The sequence below is a fragment of the Sinohyriopsis cumingii genome, chromosome 9 (genome assembly GCF_028554795.1).
Source record: "Sinohyriopsis cumingii isolate HCF-2022 chromosome 9, ASM2855479v2, whole genome shotgun sequence".
Classification (NCBI taxonomy): domain Eukaryota; kingdom Metazoa; phylum Mollusca; class Bivalvia; order Unionida; family Unionidae; genus Sinohyriopsis; species Sinohyriopsis cumingii.
This window is the reverse complement of record NC_142969.1, coordinates 107,487,116-107,510,900: the sequence shown is the minus strand read 5'-3', so window position 1 is coordinate 107,510,900 and position 23,785 is coordinate 107,487,116. Positions and strand designations below refer to the sequence as shown.

The 23,785-nt window shown below is 36.1% G+C and overlaps 1 protein-coding gene across 2 annotated transcripts in view; it reads left to right on the top strand.

The window, feature by feature from the left end:
- The window catches only part of LOC149792439 (phosphatidylinositol 4-phosphate 3-kinase C2 domain-containing subunit alpha-like), a 184,372-nt gene that overhangs the window by 152,162 nt on the left and 8,425 nt on the right, over positions 1-23,785 (top strand). The window contains exons 33-38 of one of the 2 annotated variants that reach the window (XM_089971010.1): positions 946-1,002; positions 4,600-4,736; positions 5,309-5,414; positions 9,534-9,618; positions 21,535-21,641; positions 23,660-23,785. In XM_089971010.1, coding sequence (XP_089827136.1) covers positions 946-1,002; positions 4,600-4,736; positions 5,309-5,414; positions 9,534-9,618; positions 21,535-21,641; positions 23,660-23,785 — 618 coding nt within the window. The remainder of the gene's footprint in view (positions 1-945; positions 1,003-4,599; positions 4,737-5,308; positions 5,415-9,533; positions 9,619-21,534; positions 21,642-23,659) is intronic. The other variant, XM_089971011.1, reaches the window with a different exon arrangement.

The window sequence follows — 23,785 nt, the reverse complement described above, 5'->3', positions numbered from 1 at the left end:
CATTTTAAATGTGTAGATCCATTAAATTCATGTTGGTAATGATTAACCCTTGTGATTTTGTTTTCATTTTACTTTTACCACAATCAAATCTAAATATCTATCTATCCATTATTCATTCGTTGAATTAAAAAAACCCGTCTAAGTTGGATCAAACAATAAAACTAGAATGTATCCAATTCAACACACAAATTAGTGACATAGTACACAATGTGTGAAGTGGTACACATGTTAAGCGAACGGAAACCATGTGGAATAATGTTTTTGATGATCTCCGCAATATACTGTAATTTATCCTAAAATTAATGTTGCTCTATGAGGAAAAAATAAAGTACACCATAATGAAGAGATATTTATTCACAGTTAATCTCAGCTCGATTAGAAATTGAGTATTCAACACCTGCCAACCCCCACCCCCCTTTTGCCATTATGTTGATCCCTATATTAGTTTTGGCTTTTTCTTATTGGTCCCTCGATAACTCACGCTTCAATTATAGTGCGGTTGATGTTTTTGGACCCCGATGTGTGCGAATTATTGATGGAGAGGTGTACAAAGAACTTTGATCCTGATATACTAGCACATAATGTGCCATCAGATCAGGGTCTTTGCTGCTGATTACTCCTAACTGCATAGATGGGTATCTGCCAGTACATAATGCAGTGGCAGAGCTGGGTCTGTGCAGTTTACAGTTGGACCAGACTTATAAGCAAGTATATATGGTAGATGTTTCATTGATATTGCTTGAGGTCCTTTTGATATTCATAGGACGATGATGATGACAGGCAGGATGATGAAGATGTTTATTGAGATAATAATACAAATGATTAATATAATTACCATGATCTAAAAAAAATTATGAATAAAAGGAATATAAGCATTATTTCCAACCACACACCAACCCCTTTTCTTGATGATGAATTAAATGATTAGTTGTTTACTTTTATTAGGAGAAAAAGCAGTTTTCTGTGGTTGTAACTAGAATTCTTGAGGAGCCTAATACCATGGTATTGTGATGCATGTAATATTATGACAAACATATCTATCATGGCAATGTACATCTGTATACAAAATTCTTTGTGTATATAGATCTAACTATATCACTTATATCTATCTTGAATGAAAACTATATATTTGACCTTGTTCCATTCATGAATGACACATGGCTGAGTGGAATAAGGTGCTGGTGCATGATCAGAGTTACTTGTTAATTTCCATTCTTGCAGCATAGGTTTATTTCCTGCTTAATAAAAATAATTATATTTCTCAAACTTGATTGATTGTGTATCTCTCTCACTTTGTGTTTATGTAAATAAAAAACTACAATGATTACCATTTGAAAAGAGTCAATTGTCACCAGAATATTCTGTTCAAAATATTAATTTTGGACACACCGGATACCACCCCTGTGTTTTCATGACTCGCGATATGTCGGCCTATTCTGTGCATAGCTTTGAAAAGATGTAATTTTTATTAACTGGGCTATATAAACGAGACATATTACTTTGGACTGTTTTTGTCAGCAGTTCAGTCAAGTAATTAAGTCAGGTTTTTAGCTAGTTTTACAAAATTCAACGCAGCAGTGCCAATAAATGGCAAGCGATATTAAGCAACTAAACTGATCATGTAAAAAAATGAGTCAAGTTCAGCATTTTATAAAAAAAATAACAGTGAATTGGATGTAATATGTTTAAAACGTCTCGTTTATGGGAAAAAATCACTAAAGAATTTAGAAACAGACTGTATGCCAGGTAATTTCTTGAGAATCTCGTTCTATCGGCAAGTTGACATGTTGTATTGCAGGTGATAAAACTACTTATGGACAACTTGCAAAATTGGAAACTTGGATTAAAATGCATTATTGTTTTATGGTATACATTTCTATCTTTTATGTAATGTATTTATTTTATTATTCTAAAAGATACTTAGTAAATAGGATTTTTTCTGTTGCAAGTTCACAAAGGTCATGGAGTGAGTCTTCATGTTGATATTTAGAAATCATATTTTCATTTGCATTTAGGGTAGAAATGTGGGATATTTTTGTACACTTCATGAATATCATTTTCTCAATAAAAGGACGATTGTTATTTCTTGATACAAATTGGATATTCGACCAAAAACAATACATGATTCATTGTTTACAGGAATGTCATATCGTTGCACAGAATTACCCGATGTGCATAATTGGCCAACATGGTGGTTTATATATATATATATATATATTATATAACTGTAATGATAGTTTTGACTGCCTTTGTGTCTTCTCTATTTCTCTTATTAATTACTGTGATTGCAATTAGGTTTTAATCAGGTCTTCAGAAGCTGACAAGCCAGGTTTGTTTTAGAACTCAAAATTATGGGGAGAAATTCCATCCTTCCATGTAAAACAATGGAGAAACTCTTTGAGTAGAATGGAACTAATGAAGAAATAAAGGTTGTGCTTGAAATGTAATGTGCTATTGTCACACATTCTATTGATTTTTCAGTGTCATTGTTGTGGTTTCACTAAAGTTGCATCAAGACATCTTCCCTACTTACTTTAGCTGTAAACTTGAATTTTCTAAGAAGGAAGACTTTAATTTTTAATTTATATCCAATTTTGCTAATAATTCTTTTAATTCTTGGAGTCTTGTTAATTTGTTTTCCATTGACCATTAATACTGCATCAGGGATCAGACTATGTTGTTCATTTACTTGTATTAATAGCTTTCATGAGACTGTGACATACATGTAGAAGCGTGAGACATTAATTTAATATAATCTCAGTTTTTCTCATCCACAAATACAGGTATACCACACATTTTCCTAATCCACAAACATAGGTTCTTCCATGTTTTATTTATCCACAAACAGGTACATCCACATTTTTCAAAGATATTAATGTGTCAGTTTTAAAGATTTCTGAACAACTTGATTCTTCTCAGTGCAAACTTAATCTTTGTCCTCTGTTACCTACTTTTGTTGGATAATTGTTTTCGGTTTGAAGAATGCTTGGCATGAGACTGTTCTTTTATGATCATTAAGGTATACTATTTGCTCTCAGTCAGAGATAGGCTTGCATATTTGATTTGTAGAGGTAGGAAGTAAAATAATCACAATCTCAGATTCCTGTACAGGTCTGGTTTTCCCTGGGAGGTGTATTTGAACAGTACCATCTATACTGGCTTAAAATTTGAATCAAACAGCAAACAACAAAAGATCCTGATCTGCCATAGCATAAGTTATCTGCAGATCAGAATCAGTCTTGTTTGCTTTGCTGATTTGTTTACTGTCTTGTTTGCTTTGCTGATTTGTTTACGGTCTTGTTTGCTCTATTGATTTGTTTACTGTCTTGTTTGCTCTACTGATTTGTTTACTGATTACTCCTAACAAACTGCACAGACCCAGATCTGCTTTTACATTATGCGACAGCAGACCTGGGTCTGTGCAGTTTGCAGTTGGATTTGTTTTATAAGTGAGTATATGGTACTTTCAGAGATCTTCAGATTCTCAAATGGGTCTAGTTTTCCCTGGAAGATATTTGATTGGTACTTTGAAAGATTAAAAACAGTAGGAAAAAATGGTTATACACTTAACAATTTTAATTTGAAATTGAAGTCATGCTTAAAAAGTCATGGTCTTGCATGTATTTTAAAATGTTTAAGTTTGTTAGAGGTATAATGAAAAAAATACTGAAAATTAAGCAACATTTTCATAACTTTCAAGAATGTGAATAGCCTTGTGTTGCATAATAATTCCAGGACTTTTGACTTTTGTTACTTATCAGTTTTAGGACTTCTGACAAATGTTACATATCAGTTGTGGGACTTCTGACTTTTATCACATTAACCTTAAGCCTTTTGATTTGTGTTACATATTATTGTTAGGACTTTTGACTGTGTTACATGTAAATTTTAGAACTTTTCACTTGTTCAGAAATTTCACATTTGCAAAATGTCTCATTTTTTAAATTAATGTTGGCATTTCTATTTAAATTCATATTGATATTTATTTAAACTTGTATCTTGGATAAAAACAAGCAGAACTCAGTTTCAAAACTGTGTCCTGAAAGATTATTTTTTTGATGATTTTCAGATGCATGTAGATGGTACATCTTTTATTTATGTCATTGTAATTACTAATAGACATTTAAATGGGCAAGTCAGTATATATGATATTTTTACTAACAGAAATTTAAATGGGCAAGTCAGTATATATATTTTTACTAACGGAAATTTAAATGGGCAAGTCAATACATATGATATTTTTGCTAACAGAAATATAAATGGGCAAGTCAGTATATATGATATTTTTACTAACAGAAATTTAAATGGGCAAGTCAATATATATGATATTTTTACTAACAGAAATTTAAATGGGCAAGTCAATATATATGATATTTTTACCAACAAAAATTTAAATGGGCAAGTCAGTATATGATATTTTTACTAACAAAAATTTAAATGGGCAAGTTGATATATATGATTTGTATGGCTTATCTTTTCACCTTGACAGTGAGCTTTTGATATTTTTGTATCTTGTACTTCACTTTTGTTTGCTATTCAGTTTTCTTGGTGCCATTTTACCAGATTAATATTTTACTTTTGTCAATTCTACCTTTTCAGGTGTATGTATTGAAGATCGAAAGAGAAAACCAGAAATTACCATCCTACATTTTCAGGCTTTATGAGGAAATTGTAGAGTTCCGAAACAAGCTGGTCAGCATGTTTCCACTTATTAATTTTCCACAGCTCTCAGGAAGGTGAGAACAAAGAAGCAAATAAAGAACAAATCTTTTTGTATTGTCTGCAACCCTAACCCTAACAAATCTTGTTGTATTGCCCGCAACCCTAACCCAAACCCTAACAAATCTTTTTTGTATTGTGCACACGCCTAACCCTAACCCTAACAAATCTTTTTGTATTTCCCGCAATGAATGTCACATCTTCCCCCATGTAATTTATCTTAAATATTTGACCCTTGGATTATTTTTGATCTTGTGTGATGAAATGAATTAACACAGTGATATCAAATGATAGATGCATGTCAGAAACTTGGCACCTATTCTGTACAGTCTTCCATTTCCTATTGATGGTAAATGGACCATATAGCTCACAGAAGAAAAGAGATTGACCACAGGGTGACCCTTATATCCTACATGCACTACATCAACGATGAAACGGTGTCCTCCTTTTGTATGTAAGATAAGAAAAAAAGGAGCATAGATATCTTATATGCAATAAATCATCCTCATCTTTAACAGGAAGATTATCTTTCATTAATTCACAAGTTCCAAATGGCATAAATAGTTCTGTTGTATTTCCTGTGTTACAGGGTGATACTTGGAAGAAGTCATGTGAAAACTGTGGCAGAAGCCAGGAAGGTGGAGATAGAAAAATTCTTCCAGGAGTTGTGGCGCACCAGCTCAGAAGTTTCACATGTAAGTACGCGTGAGGAAACAAATGTTTCTTTCATTTTGGCTCGTGATACTGTGTTTATATTATACTGCAGTTTTACTCTATAGCATGAGACTTCAAGCAATAACAGTGATTAATGACTGGCAGTTAAATATTGGGCAAAAACTGTAGAAACCTTATGAGATATCTTTTAGCTCACCTGCCATTAAGGCCAAGTAACGTTATGCTATGGGCCAGCATTAGTTGTGCATTATCCATCCATCAGCAAATGTTCATTACCACTCTGGAGGCCATATTTCTGATCTGATTTTATTCAGACTTGTAATATGGATATCATCAAAATTTCAGACTAGTCTGATTTTATTCAGACTTGTAATATGGATATCATCAAAATTTCAGACTAGTCTGATTTTATTCAGACTTGTAATATGGATATCATCAAAATTTCAGACTAGTCTGATTTTATTCAGACTTGTAATATGGATATCATCAAAATTTCACACTAATCTAATTTTATTCAGACTTGTAATATGGATATCATCAAAATTTCAGACTAGTCTGATTTTATTCAGCCATGTAATATGGGCTTATATCGTCAAAATTTCACTGTAGTTTGATAGTGGCAAGATTTATACATGTTAATGAAATGATCTTGTATCTGATTGGCTGATCTTGTTTCCACCTTGGAGGTCATATTAGATCAAACTTGTAATGTGGGCTTTTATTATCAAAATCTTCGACAAATTTAATGAGTTGGTCTAGTATTGGCTGACCTTGTTTCCATTCTGGAGGTCATATTTCTGAAACAGTTTTGATCAAACTTAGAATATTTGCCTTTATTATTAAGATCTTGGGTGAGTTCAATAATGATGAAGATCCATGCATATTAATAAGATCATTTTAAATCTACTTGGTTGACCTCGTTGCCACTCTTAAGGCTGAATTTGTGATCTGATTTTGATCAAACATTGGAGTGTATGCTGATATATCAGTTATGAGTGAAATACATGCATACTGTTTAGGTGATATTGCAATCTGATTGGCTGAGATTGTCACCACTCTTAAGGCTGTATTTCTGATCCAGTTTTGTTCCAACTCGAAATATGGCTTATACTGTCAGTACTTTGGTTTGGTTCATTTATGAGTGAGATCTGTGCATTGTAATGCAGCAGTCTTGCATATTATTGGCTGGACAACGGAGGTCATATTTCTGATCAGTTTTGTTTGGACTTGAATTTTATGCTTATCCAGTTGTCATTGCTGTTGAATTGCCCCAGAAGTATTCAGAAATATTTTTGGCCCTTCTAATATGGCCAGCAGCAGGCATAAAATTGATGCAGATTCTGACTGGCCCCAGCAAGTGGTCACATAATAGGGCTTACAGATAGAAACCTTGCAAAATACTTGTTGGTTTTTAAATTTGATACGTTGACATTTGTTCATACAAACCAATAAAGTACTTAATTATCATTCACACAATGATTAAGTTATTTGATTATCCATACTGCTTTAAATTCCTTAGGTTTTGTAACTTTGATAGTATCGTGTTATTATTGACATTGTCAATTATGTAAGTTATTTGATTATCCATACTACTGTAAATTCCTTAGGTTTTGTAACTTTGATAATATTGTGTTATTATTGGCAATTATGAAGATCATGAAGCTAACCATTGAGAAACACGTTTTAGTTAGCTGATGTTGGTGTGTCATCCTATCTCAGTAAAGTAAAAGTGGTATGTAAACCATTTGGCATATTAGTATGTATTTGGCATATTAGTATGTATTTTGGCATATTACTATATATTTGGCATATTAGTATGTATTTGGCATATTAGTATGTATTTGGTACTTAGTATGTAAACCATTTGGCATCTCTGTCCTTTACTACAAAAATGTATTTGAAAGGGTACTAGGCTAAAACCGTTCTATCATTTGACAAGGTCACTTCATTTGTAAACACAACATTTTTTTTGTAGTAACTGAATTGCTAGTGAAGGAATAAATTGTGCTCTCAGATTAGGATGAAACAAAAGAAATTCTTATAAATTATGAAGGGAGAGTTCTTTGATCATTGCTGAGAAAGATTAATTAGTAAGTGTAAATCTCACTCATTCCTGAACTGTTCTGAGATTATGAAGGGAGAGTTCTTTGATCACTGCTGAGAAAGATTCATTAGTAAGTGTAAATCTCACTCATTCCTGAACTGTTCTGAGATTATGAAGGGAGAGTTCTTTGATCACTGCTGAGAAAGATTCATTAGTAAGTGTAAATCTCACTCATTCCTGAACTGTTCTGAGATTATGAAGGGAGAGTTCTTTGATCACTGCTGAGAAAGATTCATTAGTAAGTGTAAATCTCACTCATTCCTGAACTGTTCTGAGATTATGAAGGGAGAGTTCTTTGATCACTGCTGAGAAAGATTCATTAGTAAGTGTAAATCTCACTCATTCCTGAACTGTTCTGAGATTATGAAGGGAGAGTTCTTTGATCACTGCTGAGAAAGATTCATTAGTAAGTGTAAATCTCACTCATTTCTGAACTGTTCTGAGATTATGAAGGGAGAGTTCTTTGATCACTGCTGAGAAAGATTCATTAGCAAGTGTAAATCTCACTCATTCCTGAACTGTTCTGAGATTATGAAGTGAGAGTTCTTTGATCACTGCTGAGAAAGATTCATTAGTAAGTGTAAATCTCACTCATTCCTGAACTGTTCTGAGATTATGAAGGGAGAGTTCTTTGATCACTGCTGAGAAAGATTCATTAGTAAGTGTAAATCTCACTCATTCCTGAACTGTTCTGAGATTATGAAGGGAGAGTTCTTTGATCACTGCTGAGAAAGATTCATTAGTAAGTGTAAATCTCACTCATTTCTGAACTGTTCTGAGATTATGAAGGGAGAGTTCTTTGATCACTGCTGAGAAAGATTCATTAGCAAGTGTAAATCTCACTCATTCCTGAACTGTTCTGAGATTATGAAGGGAGAGTTCTTTGATCACTGCTGAGAAAGATTCATTAGCAAGTGTAAATCTCACTCATTCCTGAACTGTTCTGAGATTATGAAGGGAGAGTTCTTTGATCATTGCTGAAAAAGATTCATTAGTAAGTGTAAATCTCACTCATTCCTGAACTGTTCTGAGTTCTTGATGATATAAACATATATTGTTAGGATTTGTACAGGAATTATTTGGATCTGGATAGCATAGTGATTAACTTGTTTGCTAGGTATTGTTATCTGATTTGTGAGGTCGTTATTTGCATATATATATGGTCTTGGCAGACACTTCTTATCTGTGATTTGTGATGTCATTATTTGAATATATTTGTGGTCTTGGCACAGGTTTATGTGATTTGTGATGTCATTATTTGCATATATTTGTGGTCTTGGCACAGGCTTATGTGATTTGTGATGTCATTATTTGCATATATTTGTGGTCTTGGCAAAGACTTTTTATCTGTGATTTGTGATGTCATTATTTGCATATATTTGTGGTCTTGGCAAAGACTTTTTATCTGTGATTTGTGATGTCATTATTTGCATATATTTGTGGTCTTGGCACAGCGTTACTTTGTGATGTCATTATTTGCATATATTTGTGGTCTTGGCAGAGACTTTTTATCTGTGATTTGTGATGTCATTAATTGCATATGTCCGTGCTCTTGGCAGAGAATTTTTATCTGTAATTTGTGATGCCATCTTGTGATGCATTAGTGGTTTTGTTAGAGCCTTATATTGTATCTTTTATTTGTGATTCCATCATGTGATATATATTTGTGATTCTAACAGCCTTCTTGTATATTTGTGATTCTGATGCCATTAAATGACATATATCTGTGATTCTGATGCCATTATGTGACATATATTTGTGATTCTGATGCCATTATGTGACATATTTGTGATTCTGATGCCATTATGTGACATATATTTGTGATTCTGATGCCATTATGTGACATATCTATGATTCTGATGTCATTATGTGACATATATTTGTGATTCTGATGCCATTGTTTGACATATATTTGTGATTCTAACAATGACTTTTTTTAAAATTCTGATTTTCAGTTATAAAATGTTGAATTTGAAGTAGGTAAAGATGATCATAGCTGACTTTGATGTAATCCTGGCTTATTGATCCTTTTCAGTGTGACCTTGTGTACACATTTTTCCACATGCTGCTAAGAGATGAACAAGAATCTCACAAGAAGTTACCTGGAGCTAAAGTCAGAGGTAATAAATATTAGTGTAGTATTATAACTCTTGATTTGGAAGGAAATAAATTTAGCAGTCATTTTTAACTTTTTTGACCCTGAGTAGTTTGAGAGCTTTCAACTGAGATGACAGGAGAAGGAAATTTACCTTTATTACTTTTAAATTTATCCAGCAAATTGGAGTTGCAGTAACCTTCATACATCAAGATTCAAAGTCAAATTTGTCCCATTGTTTTGTAAGGTTTGATCCTTGTGTATGTTACTCGGATTGGACAAATTTAATCTAACAGTTTTTAAATCTGAACCCACAATCTGATTGCACTACTCTGGATTTGTTTTTGCTCTAAAACCTTGGGTCTCAGAATTTCTGCTTTTTCACCTGTAATTTCAAAAACTTCATCTACTCAGTACATAGACTTGCCCTGTTATCATCATTGTAAAGTTTATAGTCTTTCCTTTTTTTTTTCTTTCTTCAATATCTTATATGTGAACATTTTTTTAAGTGTAATGACCTAAGACTCTGGAACAAAGGTTCAACTTAACCCCAGATCTCTTCTTGAAATACAGTACCTCACCATAATGTATTGGGAGTCCTTCCGCTACTTTGCATATCCAGCTCTTCTTGAAATACAGTACCTCGTCATAATGTATTGGAGTCCTTCCGCTAATTTGCATATCCGGCTCTTCTTGAAATTCAGTACCTCATCATAATGTATTGGAGTCATTCCATTAATTTGCATATCCAGCTCTTCTTGAAATACAGTACCTCGTCATAATGTATTGGAGTCCTTCCGCTAATTTGCATATCCAGCTCTTCTTGAAATACTTGCCTCATCATAATGTATTGGGAGTCCTTAAACTACTTTGCATATCCAGCTCTTCTTGAAATACAGTACCTCGTCATAATGTATTGGGAGTCCTTCCAATGCTTTGCATATCCAGATCTCCTGATTACAAAATTTGTTGACCATGTTCTATGGCTTCTTTTAGCAATAAAAGTGCTACAGTGTCATTTTCTTGCAAAGATGGAATTCAGACAAGAATGCTGTCCCCTTGGATAGAGGGATTGGCATCAAATTCCATCATTTTCAGTTACTTGTTATGCTTATGCCTCATATGAATGCTTGTTTGAGAGGCATGGCAAATTCCTTCCAGCTTCATGCATTTTCCCATGTGAGAGGTAGGGGTGAAACAATACAGCTGTGCATCGTATCTATATGATTTACGATTTAAAGCCTGTGATACGATACATTTTGATACACACATGAACTTGATGGTCTTTCCATCTTTGGAGACAGATGATGCCCTTTTATGTATGTTGACAATCTTGGCTGTATTTCCAGTATGCAGGTAAACATAGTTGTCATATATTTATATGCTATTCTCATTAGTGACAAGATAACAAAAATACTTTCAAACAGACTACCTGTTGGTTGTCAGTTTCAACATTAGGCCATTTAATGGTGGCTCCTTTTAACTCACTTCAGCCACCAGGCCCTTTGTTTTGCACAACATGAATGATTTGAAAATATCTTTTTACCATTTTCATGTCTCTTAAACTTTGAAGACATTATGATGTTATCATCAAAACAGAAGAAATAAAGCATTTTCCTCATACAAAGAAAATCTTATCTCAAACAAATCTGTGCATGGGAATGAAGATGAATACCAACAAAATCTATCACACTGTACTTCCTGCAGATGTAAAAGACTGCTGCGGCTACAGGTACATGTATTTGTTAGTGACGAAGGAAAACTATTGACAACACCCAGTCCTATATTATGTATATTTTTTAACTTACACAAGGTGTTAAACTTGAGCAGTTTGAAATCTGCCCCATCGTTGATTCTGTGCTAATTTTATTTATTCCATTGGCATATTCATTCACTGGTTAAATATCACTGCATAAAAAGAGAAATTCCAGATTGTTCTTCATGTACAAGTTAAGGAGAGATAGTACCAGGATTTATTCTTACGGGAGACCCCCCTTTGTCAGAAATAAGGGGGAGTGGAGAATAGGAAGGAGAGGAAGAAATGGCTATATATCAATATTTACCTAACACTTCAATATCGTTCTTTCTTTCTCCACTTTGAGTTCTACTGAAATCAACATCTTTAAAAAATTCCTCCTCTAGTTGCATAAGCATTAATCTGTTAATTATTTCGAGCATACTTTGTTCCTTATCTTTGCATGAATATTGTTCTGTTTCCTTCTGGTGGGGCATATACATAGCTATCTTTTTCAGCTTGTATATGTTGGGAAACTGTTTTTTTATGACAGTTATGTACAATTTTCCAGAGCTTACAGATATTATCTTTTGATACATCTGCTCCAAAATAGGGTTTTTTAATAACATAAATTTTGTTGAATCAGTGGTTTACTGACTACTATGCCAGATTTCTTATCTGTTCCATAATGCTGTATTAGGGTTTTTAGTCCACCAGTGTTATAATCTTCTTGTGCAGACAGAGTTTGCTTGCTCATCTGAATTCAAACAGTCTTTTTAGCCATGTACAATCTGCATATCGCCCATGCCACAGTACTGAAACTACTCTTCTAAAAGTAGTTAATAACATTCTCTCTGCTTTTGGATAGCGGAAAGATTACAGTCCTCACCCTCCTTGATTTGTCTGCAGCATTTGACACAATAGACCATGATATATTACTTCACCGTCTCCAGCATGTATTTGGCATTCATGATACAGCCTTACTGTGGTTCAAGTCCTACTTGGTCAACAGGACACAAATTGTATCTGCAAATGAAACCCATTCCAGCCCAGTTAATCTGTTGTGGTGTTCCACAGGGGTCTGTTCTTGGACATGTTCTCTTCATTCTGTACACTCAGTCACTCTCAAGTGTCATAGATCATCATCCAGTGTCTCACCAATTGTACACTGACAACACCCAAATATACAAATCTAGCCACCCAACTGAAGTTGATGCTACCATCCAAGGTGTAGAGAGGTGCATTTCTAATGTGAAATCATGGATGACATGTAACAAGCTGCAGATGAATGATGATAAAACTGTGGCCATTCTGATTACAACACAAAGACTTTCTCATTCACAACCTTTACCTCAAACAATAAATATCAGCAACACCAACATTAAATTCACACAATCAGTACAAAACCTAGGTGTTACTCTGGACAGTACTCTCACGTTGCACCAACATTTCATGAACATATGCAAGGCAATGTATCAGCTCCATTCACAAATATCTTTCAGTTGATGCCACTAAAACACTTGTATGTTCATTAGTACTTTCAAGACTGGACTATTGTAACTCAATTCTGTCTGGTTCATCTCAATATCTACTTCAGAAACTTCAAAAAGTTCAAAACACAGCAGCTCGGATCATACTTAGATTACCATGATCAGAGCACACACCCCCGCTGCTCAGTACCCTATGCTGGCTATCCATTTGATCCAGAATCAAACACAAAATTTGTTCTCTGTGCTATGTTTCACTGATGGACTCCAGCGCAACATATCTATCCGACCTCACCCATGTGTACACACCAGCAAGATACTTACGCTCCTCTTCTGACAATCGTATACTCATTATTCCCACCACGAAAATGAAGTCATATGGACAACAATCTTTTGCATACCAGGGCCCAGCAACGTGGAATGAATTGCCCAATGAACTTAGACACAAAGACACACTGATCCCATTCAAGAGTGCTCTTAAAACTCACTTATTTCGACTGCAAGAACAAACTTAAAGACCTAATAATGTTCCCTACCTTAAATATTTACAGCATGTTTTTTTATGTTTTCTAATTTCATGGTGTTTGTTTTCTTTTCTGTAATAATATCATTATATATGTTTTTTATGTTATAGGTGTTGTCTAATGTTGTAAAGCACTTAGAGCTTCTAAAGATTAGGCGCTATACAAAGTCCACATTATTATTATTATTATTATTGTCTAATGTTGTAAAGCGCTTAGAGCTTCTAAAGATTAGATGCTATACAAAGTTTCCTCTGTACACCCCAACATAAATATCCAAATATCAAAAATGGGGTGATATGGGTTAGAGGGATATGATACTGTAGCACATATGTGCTGGGATAAATTGAAAATAATGAAAATTGCATTATACTTTTAAATTGTCTGTATTTTAATTAGGCTCAGTATTCTGCAATTTTGTACATTTAATTTCAAAATACTGCTGAAAGGGAGATTAACCACCAGCCATCTATTTTGGTCCATCCGACATCTGACTCGCATTTAACACCACATTCAGGCTCAAAATCACTCACCATGACGGCATCTCTCTTTAAGCATTTTACATAACAATTAATGGCTTCTGCATGAAATTTCTCGGTTGCTTTGGCGATACTTCCTATTTGTCATGCAGTGAATAAGCTACATTAATTTATTATTGGTGGTTATTGTTTAACCTGGACTGGAAAAAGCAATAACCACCAGTGAGAATTCAGTGTAACATATTTCACCATGTGACACAATGATAGTGAAGGTTTCAAATTGACCAGGGTAGACATGAGATAATTCAACAAAGAAACTTCATGTAAAAGTGGCTGTTAAATGATGAGTAAAATAAATCATGTACTTCATAACACATTTTGAAAATGTTTGGAATGTATAGTTTATGCTGGACATTGTGCTGGGTTAAGATAATTAGCATGGAAAGGGGTGGGCAGATAATAATCATGTCAATTTTTGTTAATTTATAGACGGCGAGTGAGCATTCTCAATAGTCTCTTTTGTTTTTACTAATAAAAATGAGTGCCTGTGACTGTAGATCGTCTTTCGGATGAATTCTAATTTTAAAAGAATAACAGGGTAAACTAATAATAATTATTCATAACTGCTGAAGACTAAACTAACTTGCATATGGTAAGTATTGGTTTGTATTGATTCTCTATCTTGCATATCTAAATGTGTATCATTACAGCAAAACTGTCGATGCATCAATATATCGATGAGTTGTTTCACCCCTAGTGAGAAGCATGGCAAATGCCTTCCAGTTTTGTGAATTTCCTGGTGTGAGAGGCATGGCAAATGCCTTCCATTTTTGTGCTTCTCCTCATGCGTGAGAAGCATGGCAAATGCCTTCCAATTTTGTGCATTTCCTTATGTGAGAGGCATGGCAAACGTCTTACAATTTTGTGCATTTCCTTGTTTGAGAGGCATGCCAAATGCCTTCCAGTTTTGTGCTTTTCCTCATGTGTGAGAGGCATGGCAAATGCCTCCCGATTTTGTTCATTTCCCAGTGTGAGAGGCATGGCAAATGCCTTCCAATTTTGTGCATTTCCTAGTGTGAGAGGCATGGCAAATGCCTTCCAATTTTGTGCATTTCCTTGTGTGAGGGGCATGGCAAATACCTTCCAATTTTGTGCATTTCCTTGTGTGAGAGGCATGGCAAATGCCTTCCAGTTTTGTGCATTTCCTAGTGTGAGAGGCATGGCAAATGCCTTCCAATTTTGTGCATTTCCTAGTGTGAGAGTCATGGCAAATGCCTTCCAATTTTGTGTTTTTCCTCGTGCGTGAGAGGCATGGCAAATGTCTTCCAATTTTGTGAATTTCCTTGTGTGAGAGGCATGGCAAATGCCTTCCAAATTGTTTGCATATCCTCATTTATGTGGAATCCGTTGAGTTTTCTTACTGCAAAGGAAGTATACCCCCATCTATTTTATTATTGACTTTTGCTGTATCATTATGATAGATTATTTATTTGCATCTCAATTTTCTGTTTGATCATACAATAGTATGATGCCATCTATTCTGATGGTCAGTAGTACAGTATTTTCAGGTGATGCTGCCACTCCAGGGTATCGGCTGATTGAACTATTCTTAAATATTTTTTTAAGAATATAGGAAGTGATTGGCACTCTGCCATAAGGGGAAGTAATTTCCTACACCTGATACCTTATCTAACATATTATGATTGGGTAATACAGCTGAAGAAGAAACCAAATTTTGGAGTCAAATATGTTTCTTGGATAATTACTCAGTCATAATATGGATACACCCTCCCCCCAGTTACATCTGTGGAGGAGTGTGCACTTACTCAGGAGTAGTATGATGGAATCTGGTGCTAATCCCTCCTTCCAATAAATGATGACTCTTGTCTAACTTATGTCTCAGTTGCAGAAAACATTTAATCACTTTTCTCACTTAAACATGAAAAAAGATGTCAGTCTTATTTTTCTTCTGAGGGGTGTATTTGAGGTAGTGGAAGGACCTGTAGCACATCATGTACACTCTTTGGCATGGATTTCTCACTGTCTGCTGGTGACTAGTCCATGGGTAGTGGAAGAACCTGTAACACATCATATACAATATTTGGCATGGATTTCTCACTGTCTGCTGGTGACTAGTCCATGGGTAGTGGAAGAACCTGTAACACATCATATACAATATTTGGCATGGATTTCTCACTGTCTGCTGGTGACTAGTCCATGGGTAGTGGAAGGACCTGTAACACATCATACACACTCTTTGGCACGGATTTCTCACTGTCTGCTGGTGACTAGTCCATGGGTAGTGGAAGGACCTGTAACACATCAAACACACTCTTTGGCACGGATTTCTCACTGTCTGCTGGTGACTAGTCCATGGGTAGTGGAAGAACCTGTAACACATCATATACAATATTTGGCATGGATTTCTCACTGTCTGCTGGTGACTAGTCCATGGGTAGTGGAAGGACCTGTAACACATCATACACACTCTTTGGCACGGATTTCTCACTGTCTGCTGGTGACTAGTCCATGGGTAGTGGAAGGACCTGTAACACATCAAACACACTCTTTGGCACGGATTTCTCACTGTCTGCTGGTGACTAGTCCATGGGTAGTGGAAGAACCTGTAACACATCATATACAATCTTTGGCATGGATTTCTCACTGTCTGCTGGTGACTAGTCCATGGGTAGTGGAAGGACCTGTAACACATCATATACAATCTTTGGCATGGATTTCTCATCGTCTGCTGGTGACTAGTCCATGGGTAGTGGAAGGACCTGTAACATATCATATACAATCTTTGGCACGGATTTCTCACTGTCTGCTGGTGACTAGTCCATGGGTAGTGGAAGAACCTGTAACACATCATATACAATCTTTGGCATGGATTTCTCACTGTCTGCTGGTGACTAGTCCATGGGTAGTGGAAGAACCTGTAACACATCATACACACTCTTTGGCACGGATTTCTCACTGTCTGCTGGTGACTAGTCCATGGGTAGTGGAAGGACCTGTAACACATCATATACAATCTTTGGCATGGATTTCTCACTGTCTGCTGGTGACTAGTCCATGGGTAGTGGAAGGACCTGTAACACATCATATACAATCTTTGGCACGGATTTCTCACTGTCTGCTGGTGACTAGTCCATGGGTAGTGGAAGAACCTGTAACACATCATATACAATCTTTGGCATGGATTTCTCACTGTCTGCTGGTGACTAGTCCATGGGTAGTGGAAGAACCTGTAACACATCATACACACTCTTTGGCACGGATTTCTCACTGTCTGCTGGTGACTAGTCCATGGGTAGTGGAAGGACCTGTAACACATCATATACAATCTTTGGCATGGATTTCTCACTGTCTGCTGGTGACTAGTCCATGGGTAGTGGAAGGACCTGTAAGACATCATATACAATCTTTGGCATGGATTTCTCACTGTCTGCTGGTGACTAGTCCATGGGTAGTGGAAGGACCTGTAAGACATCATATACAATCTTTGGCATGGATTTCTCACTGTCTGCTGGTGACTAGTCCATGGGTAGTGGAAGAACCTGTAACAAATGATATACAATCTTTGGCATGGATTTCTCACCGTCTGCTGGTGACTAGTCCATGGGTAGTGAAAGGACCTGTAAACACATCATACACACTCTTTGGCACGGATTTCTCACTGTCTGCTGGTGACTAGTCCATGGGTAGTGGAAGGACCTGTAACACATCATATACAATCTTTGGCATGGATTTCTCACTGTCTGCTGGTGACTAGTCCATGGGTAGTGGAAGGACCTGTAACACATCATACACAATCTTTGGCACGGATTTCTCACTGTCTGCTGGTGACTAGTCCGTGGGTAGTGGAAGGACCTGTAAGACATCATATACAATCTTTGGCATGGATTTCTCACTGTTTGCTGGTGACTAATCCATGGGTAGTGGAAGGACCTGTAACACATCATATACAATCTTTGGCATGGATTTCTCACTGTTTGCTGGTGACTAGTCCATGGGTAGTGGAAGGACCTGTAAACACATCATACACACTCTTTGGCATGGATTTCTCACTGTCTGCTGGTGACTAGTCCATGGGTAGTGGAAGGACCTGTAACACATCATACACACTCTTTGGCACGGATTTCTCACTGTCTGCTGGTGACTAGTCCATGGGTAGTGGAAGGACCTGTAACACATCATATACAATCTTTGGCATGGATTTCTCACTGTCTGCTGGTGACTAATCCATGGGTAGTGGAAGGACCTGTAACACATCAAACACACTCTTTGGCACGGATTTCTCACTGTCTGCTGGTGACTAGTCCATGGGTAGTGGAAGAACCTGTAACACATCATATACAATCTTTGGCATGGATTTCTCACAGTCTGCTGGTGACTAGTCCATGGGTAGTGGAAGGACCTGTAACACATCATATACAATCTTTGGCATGGATTTCTCATCGTCTGCTGGTGACTAGTCCATGGGTAGTGGAAGGACCTGTAACACATCATATACAATCTTTGGCACGGATTTCTCACTGTCTGCTGGTGACTAGTCCATGGGTAGTGGAAGAACCTGTAACACATCATATACAATCTTTGGCATGGATTTCTCACTGTCTGCTGGTGACTAGTCCATGGGTAGTGGAAGAACCTGTAACACATCATACACACTCTTTGGCACGGATTTCTCACTGTCTGCTGGTGACTAGTCCATGGGTAGTGGAAGGACCTGTAACACATCATACACACTCTTTGGCACGGATTTCTCACTGTCTGCTGGTGACTAGTCCATGGGTAGTGGAAGGACCTGTAACACATCATATACAATCTTTGGCATGGATTTCTCACTGTCTGCTGGTGACTAGTCCATGGGTAGTGGAAGGACCTGTAACACATCATATACAATCTTCGGCATGGATTTCTCACTGTCTGCTGGTGACTAGTCCATGGGTAGTGGAAGAACCTGTAACAAATCATATACAATCTTTGGCATGGATTTCTCACCGTCTGCTGGTGACTAATCCATGGGTAGTGGAAGGACCTGTAACACATCATATACACTCTTTGGCATGGATTTCTCACTGTCTGCTGGTGACTAGTCCATGGGTAGTGGAAGGACCTGTAAACACATCATATACACTCTTTGGCATGGATTTCTCACTGTCTGCTGGTGACTAGTCCATGGGTAGTGGAAGGACCTGTAGCACATATACAATCTTTGGCATGGATTTCTCATCGTCTGCTGGTAACTAGTCCATGGGTAGTGGAAGAACCTGTAACACATCATATACAATCTTTGGCATGGATTTCTCACTGTCTGCTGGTGACTAGTCCATGGGTAGTGGAAGAACCTGTAACACATCATATACAATCTTTGGCATGGATTTCTCACTGTCTGCTGGTGACTAGTCCATGGGTAGTGGAAGAACCTGTAACACATCATATGCAATCTTTGGCACGGATTTCTCACTGTCTGCTGGTGACTAGTCCATGGGTAGTGGAAGGACCTGTAACACATCATATACACTCTTTGGCATGGATTTCTCACTGTCTGCTGGTGACTAGTCCATGGGTAGTGGAAGAACCTGTAACACATCATATACAATCTTTGGCATGGATTTCTCACTGTCTGCTGGTGACTAGTCCATGGGTAGTGGAAGGACCTGTAAACACATCATATACACTCTTTGGCATGGATTTCTCACTGTCTGCTGGTGACTAGTCCATGGGTAGTGGAAGGACCTGTAAACACATCATATACACTTTTTGGCATGGATTTCTCACCATCTGCTGGTGACTAGTCCATGGGTCATAACATAAGAAACTGTTTGTACCCTGATACTAATATCTGTACTTACTTGGCATTAAAAGATGTAGGAATAGATAGAGTCCTGGCCCTATCCTTAAGCCCCTAGGCCCTGCCCCTGGTGCCATAACTTGGTAACCTTTAAGATCATCACCTTATAACAATACACACTTTCTAAGCATAAAAAGGTTCAGACATTCATGCAGCCAACATTGGCCCTTGGGTCCCCTGCCACCCCTTGGAGACTTGCCTATGTGGCATAACTTAGAAACTGTTTGTAGCCCTACCCTAAAATACCTAAAATATATATATACACTTACTTGCCATGAGAAGGACAAATGTCCATTTGTAATCTACATGAAGGCATTAAGCTGAGGCCAAGGCGAGACCCAGTGTTTTCGGGAATTCTTGTGTTGATGAGACCCTGAATGAATTTGATCTCTCATGCTCCACAACATCATTTACAGGAGTTACAGCCCCTGATTACCTGTCTTACTGGTTTTGATTGTACCTTAACTAAATTTGATAGGATTTCATGTTAATTGAGCACGCAGCTTTAATATCCAGTTATGACTTGTGACTTTGGTTTCGATGTCAACTTAGTTTTGTTGATTTTAGCTGAATTTGCCATTTGTTTTTAAGATGATGATGATGCCTTGAATAAATTTTATTTGAAATGCTCCACATTATCAGTTGAAGGACATATAGTTTGTGATAGTCCATCCTTAATCTTTGTTTCTGCAGCATAATTATACTAAGGAATGTTGAATGTTGAATTAATGTTTTTATTCTTGAGACCTTGAGTAAGTTAATTTCCAGCTTTCCAAGTAATTTAGAGAAGTTAATTTAAAGGAGTTATGACCCCTGAATACTTATCTCCTCCTAACTCATGTTTTCCAACAAAAAATCTTCATTTTAAGGCCTTACTGAGTAAATTTTTGTCAGTCTGTTCCATTGTGTTACACCAATTACTGATAGCTTTAGTTGTTACTGATCATTCTGGTACTTTACGGAATGTCTTTTGTTTTCGAGTCTAAATCTGGCACAGTTAGTAGTTTGCTTTTAAATATACACAGCACCTGTTAGCAGCAATAGAAATAAACTTTCATCAATCCAAAACTATTGACTCTTCATCAGTATTTGATGGGGGGTAAAGAGGGTAACTTTATCAATATTTGATGGGGGGTAAAGAGGGTAACTTTATCACTGTTTGATGGGGGTAAAGAGGGTAACTTTATTACTGTTTGATGGGGGTAAAGAGGGTAACTTTATCACTGTTTGATGGGGGTAAAGAGGGTAACTTTATCACTATTTGATGGGGGGTAAAGAGGGTAACTTTATCAATATTTGATGGGGGGGTAAAGAGGGTAACTTTATCACTATTTGATGGGGGGTAAAGAGGGTAACTTTAAAAAATTTGTTTTTAAATTCATGCACATATATATTGAAAGAGTTGTGTGATATTACTTTTGGATTCACTCATGAATAAATGGTGCAGTAATGGGTGATATCTGATGAAAAAGCAATGTGGCTTTTCTTCTAAATGTTGATGAACACAAAATTGTAACATGTCTCTTTCTTTTATGATGTAAGTTCCAAGCAAAAGCTATTTCTTTGCTGGGAGATGCAAGGATGTAGCTTCTGCAAAATCTAGTAATATAAAATTTGTCTTGTTTATAAAGTCTTGGGATTGACTGGCACTCAGTTATTGAGAATGTGTAATTGATACTGAGGTTGTATACAGAATAAGAAATCTGATTACAGACTAATATAGTCAAGATGAACCATAACATTACCAGCCTTCTTTAAAGGAATACCCCTGTGATTAATTTGTGTAGATCATAAACAGTGTTCAGGTTTAGTGTTTTTTTTTTACATGTCGTGCTTTCATAATGTATTTCTTTCAACAGAGAATAGTGTCCAGTTAGTGAAAACAGCAGGAAATGGTCAAATCAAGCTGTCAATTGAGTACGTCAAGGACTCCCTTCACATCATGATAATGCACGTCAAAGATCTGGTAAGTTTGTCAGGCTGAACACAGCTGTTATATCTCATTTGCATATACTTCAATATGCATGTGAAAGTTCTGGTAAGGGCTAGTTTTTCAGGCTGAACACAGCTGTTATATCTCAGTAGCATAATCTCCGATATGCATTTGAAAGTTCTGGTAGGGGCTAGTACCATATTTCATGCTATTTTTCATACCATTTCATTTTTTGTACACTATCAAGTTATAATTATAATAATTGAATGTATCATATTTTTTCATACTCAAAACTTCATGTTTTTGTCAAATCCTTTTTTTTTGTACATGTTCTACTGTGAAGATTTACATTTACCAATTTTAAGTGATCTAAATTATTTCCCATTTAGTTTTACAAGAAAGAATAAGAGATTAAAATCACTATTTAGTTGCATATTTATTTATTTATTATTTTTATTTAATTTTTTTATATGTTAAAATTGAAGACAGGTTCCCATTCCAAACTGGTTCAAAACTATGACAAAGTATTGTTTTAGGTACATTAATGACCATGGTATTGTTTTAGGTACATCAATGGCCATGGTATTGTTTAGGTACATCAATGACAATGGTATTGTTTTAGGTACATCAATGACCATGGTATTGTTTAAGGTACATCAATAACCATGGTATTGTTTTAGGTACATCAATGGCCATGGTATTGTTTAAGGTACATCAGTGACAATGGTATTGTTTTAGGTACATCAGTGACCATGGTATTGTTTTAGGTACATCAATGGCCATGGTATTGTTTAAGGTACATCAATGACAATGGTATTGTTTTAGGTACATCAATGACCATGGTATTGTTTTAGGTACATCAGTGGCCAAGGTATTGTTTAAGGGTACATCAATGACAATGGTATTGTTTTAGGTACATCAGTGACCATGGTATTGTTTTAGGTACATCAATGACCATGGTATTGTTTTAGGTACATCTATCACAAGTCCAAATTTGTAGAGTTCCAATTGAATTCCAGTGGTGCTCCCAAAAAATTCCAGTATTGGATGTGTTGAAGTGCATGTAGTGCCAGTGACTTGGAATGTTATAATGTTTTAACAGTCTTTTAATGTATCACAATAATATAATCCAAAATATCATTGACTAAATTCACCATAATTCCAAATTAATGATTTAGTTCAAGAAGTTGTAATGAGCACATTGTAATTCTATTGAATAATTTAAATAAATAACTCCTCCCAAATTAAAAACTTGAGCACAACAGTAAGACTGGTTCCATTTCAGTTGTTAAGGTAGGATTGAGTAATCCTAAAGTTAACTTGCTATACCCATCCACTTGAACTAGGTCACAATTACCATTTTCTGGATATACTCTGTATCTTCATAGAAAATTTCATTTCTGGAACCTTCTAAGGTCAGAATCAAGATTGTATCTATAACTGAAACTGAAGTATACATGTTTGCAATTAATAATGATCTGAATAATTAATCTATATTCATAAAGAAATGTTAGCTGTGAATTATGTTGTTTAGAAAATAAATGTCACTAGTCAGGTAGACCATCAGCTTAATTTTGGACTAAGATCAATTAGAAAATACAGATATACATGTACAGTCATGGAGAAAAGACACACAAAAATACAAGTTTAATATTCATAACAGTTTACAGTTTGTTCTGTAGATTGACAGTTTGATTTTGTTCATCAGTCAGTAGAAGAGAGGTAAGTCTTAATTATAGTACAAAAGTAGCATTATTACTGCTTACAAGTTGAGTCTGACTTAAGACAGCACAGACTCCAATCTGCCATCTCATGAGGCACTGGCAGATTCGGGTTTATGTCACTTGTTCTGTTATGTTGCTCCTAACAACCAGCATAGACCTGGATCTGCTGGCACATTATGAGATGGCAGACCTGGGTCTACATAGTTGTGCAGTTGGACCTAGCTTGTGAATGAGTATATACAATAGTTCTAATTCTTGTTTTCTTGTTTGGCAATTAAAAGTTCCTTTAGAAATGTGACAGCTTGAGGGAAAACTTTATGATTTCAGCCAACATTTGGTTCTGAGCTCCCTAGCCCCTATGTCAAGCTGTACCTTCTGCCTGACCCAGAGAAACAGACCAAAAGAAAAACAAAGATTATCAAGAACTCCACACACCCAACTTACAATGAGCTG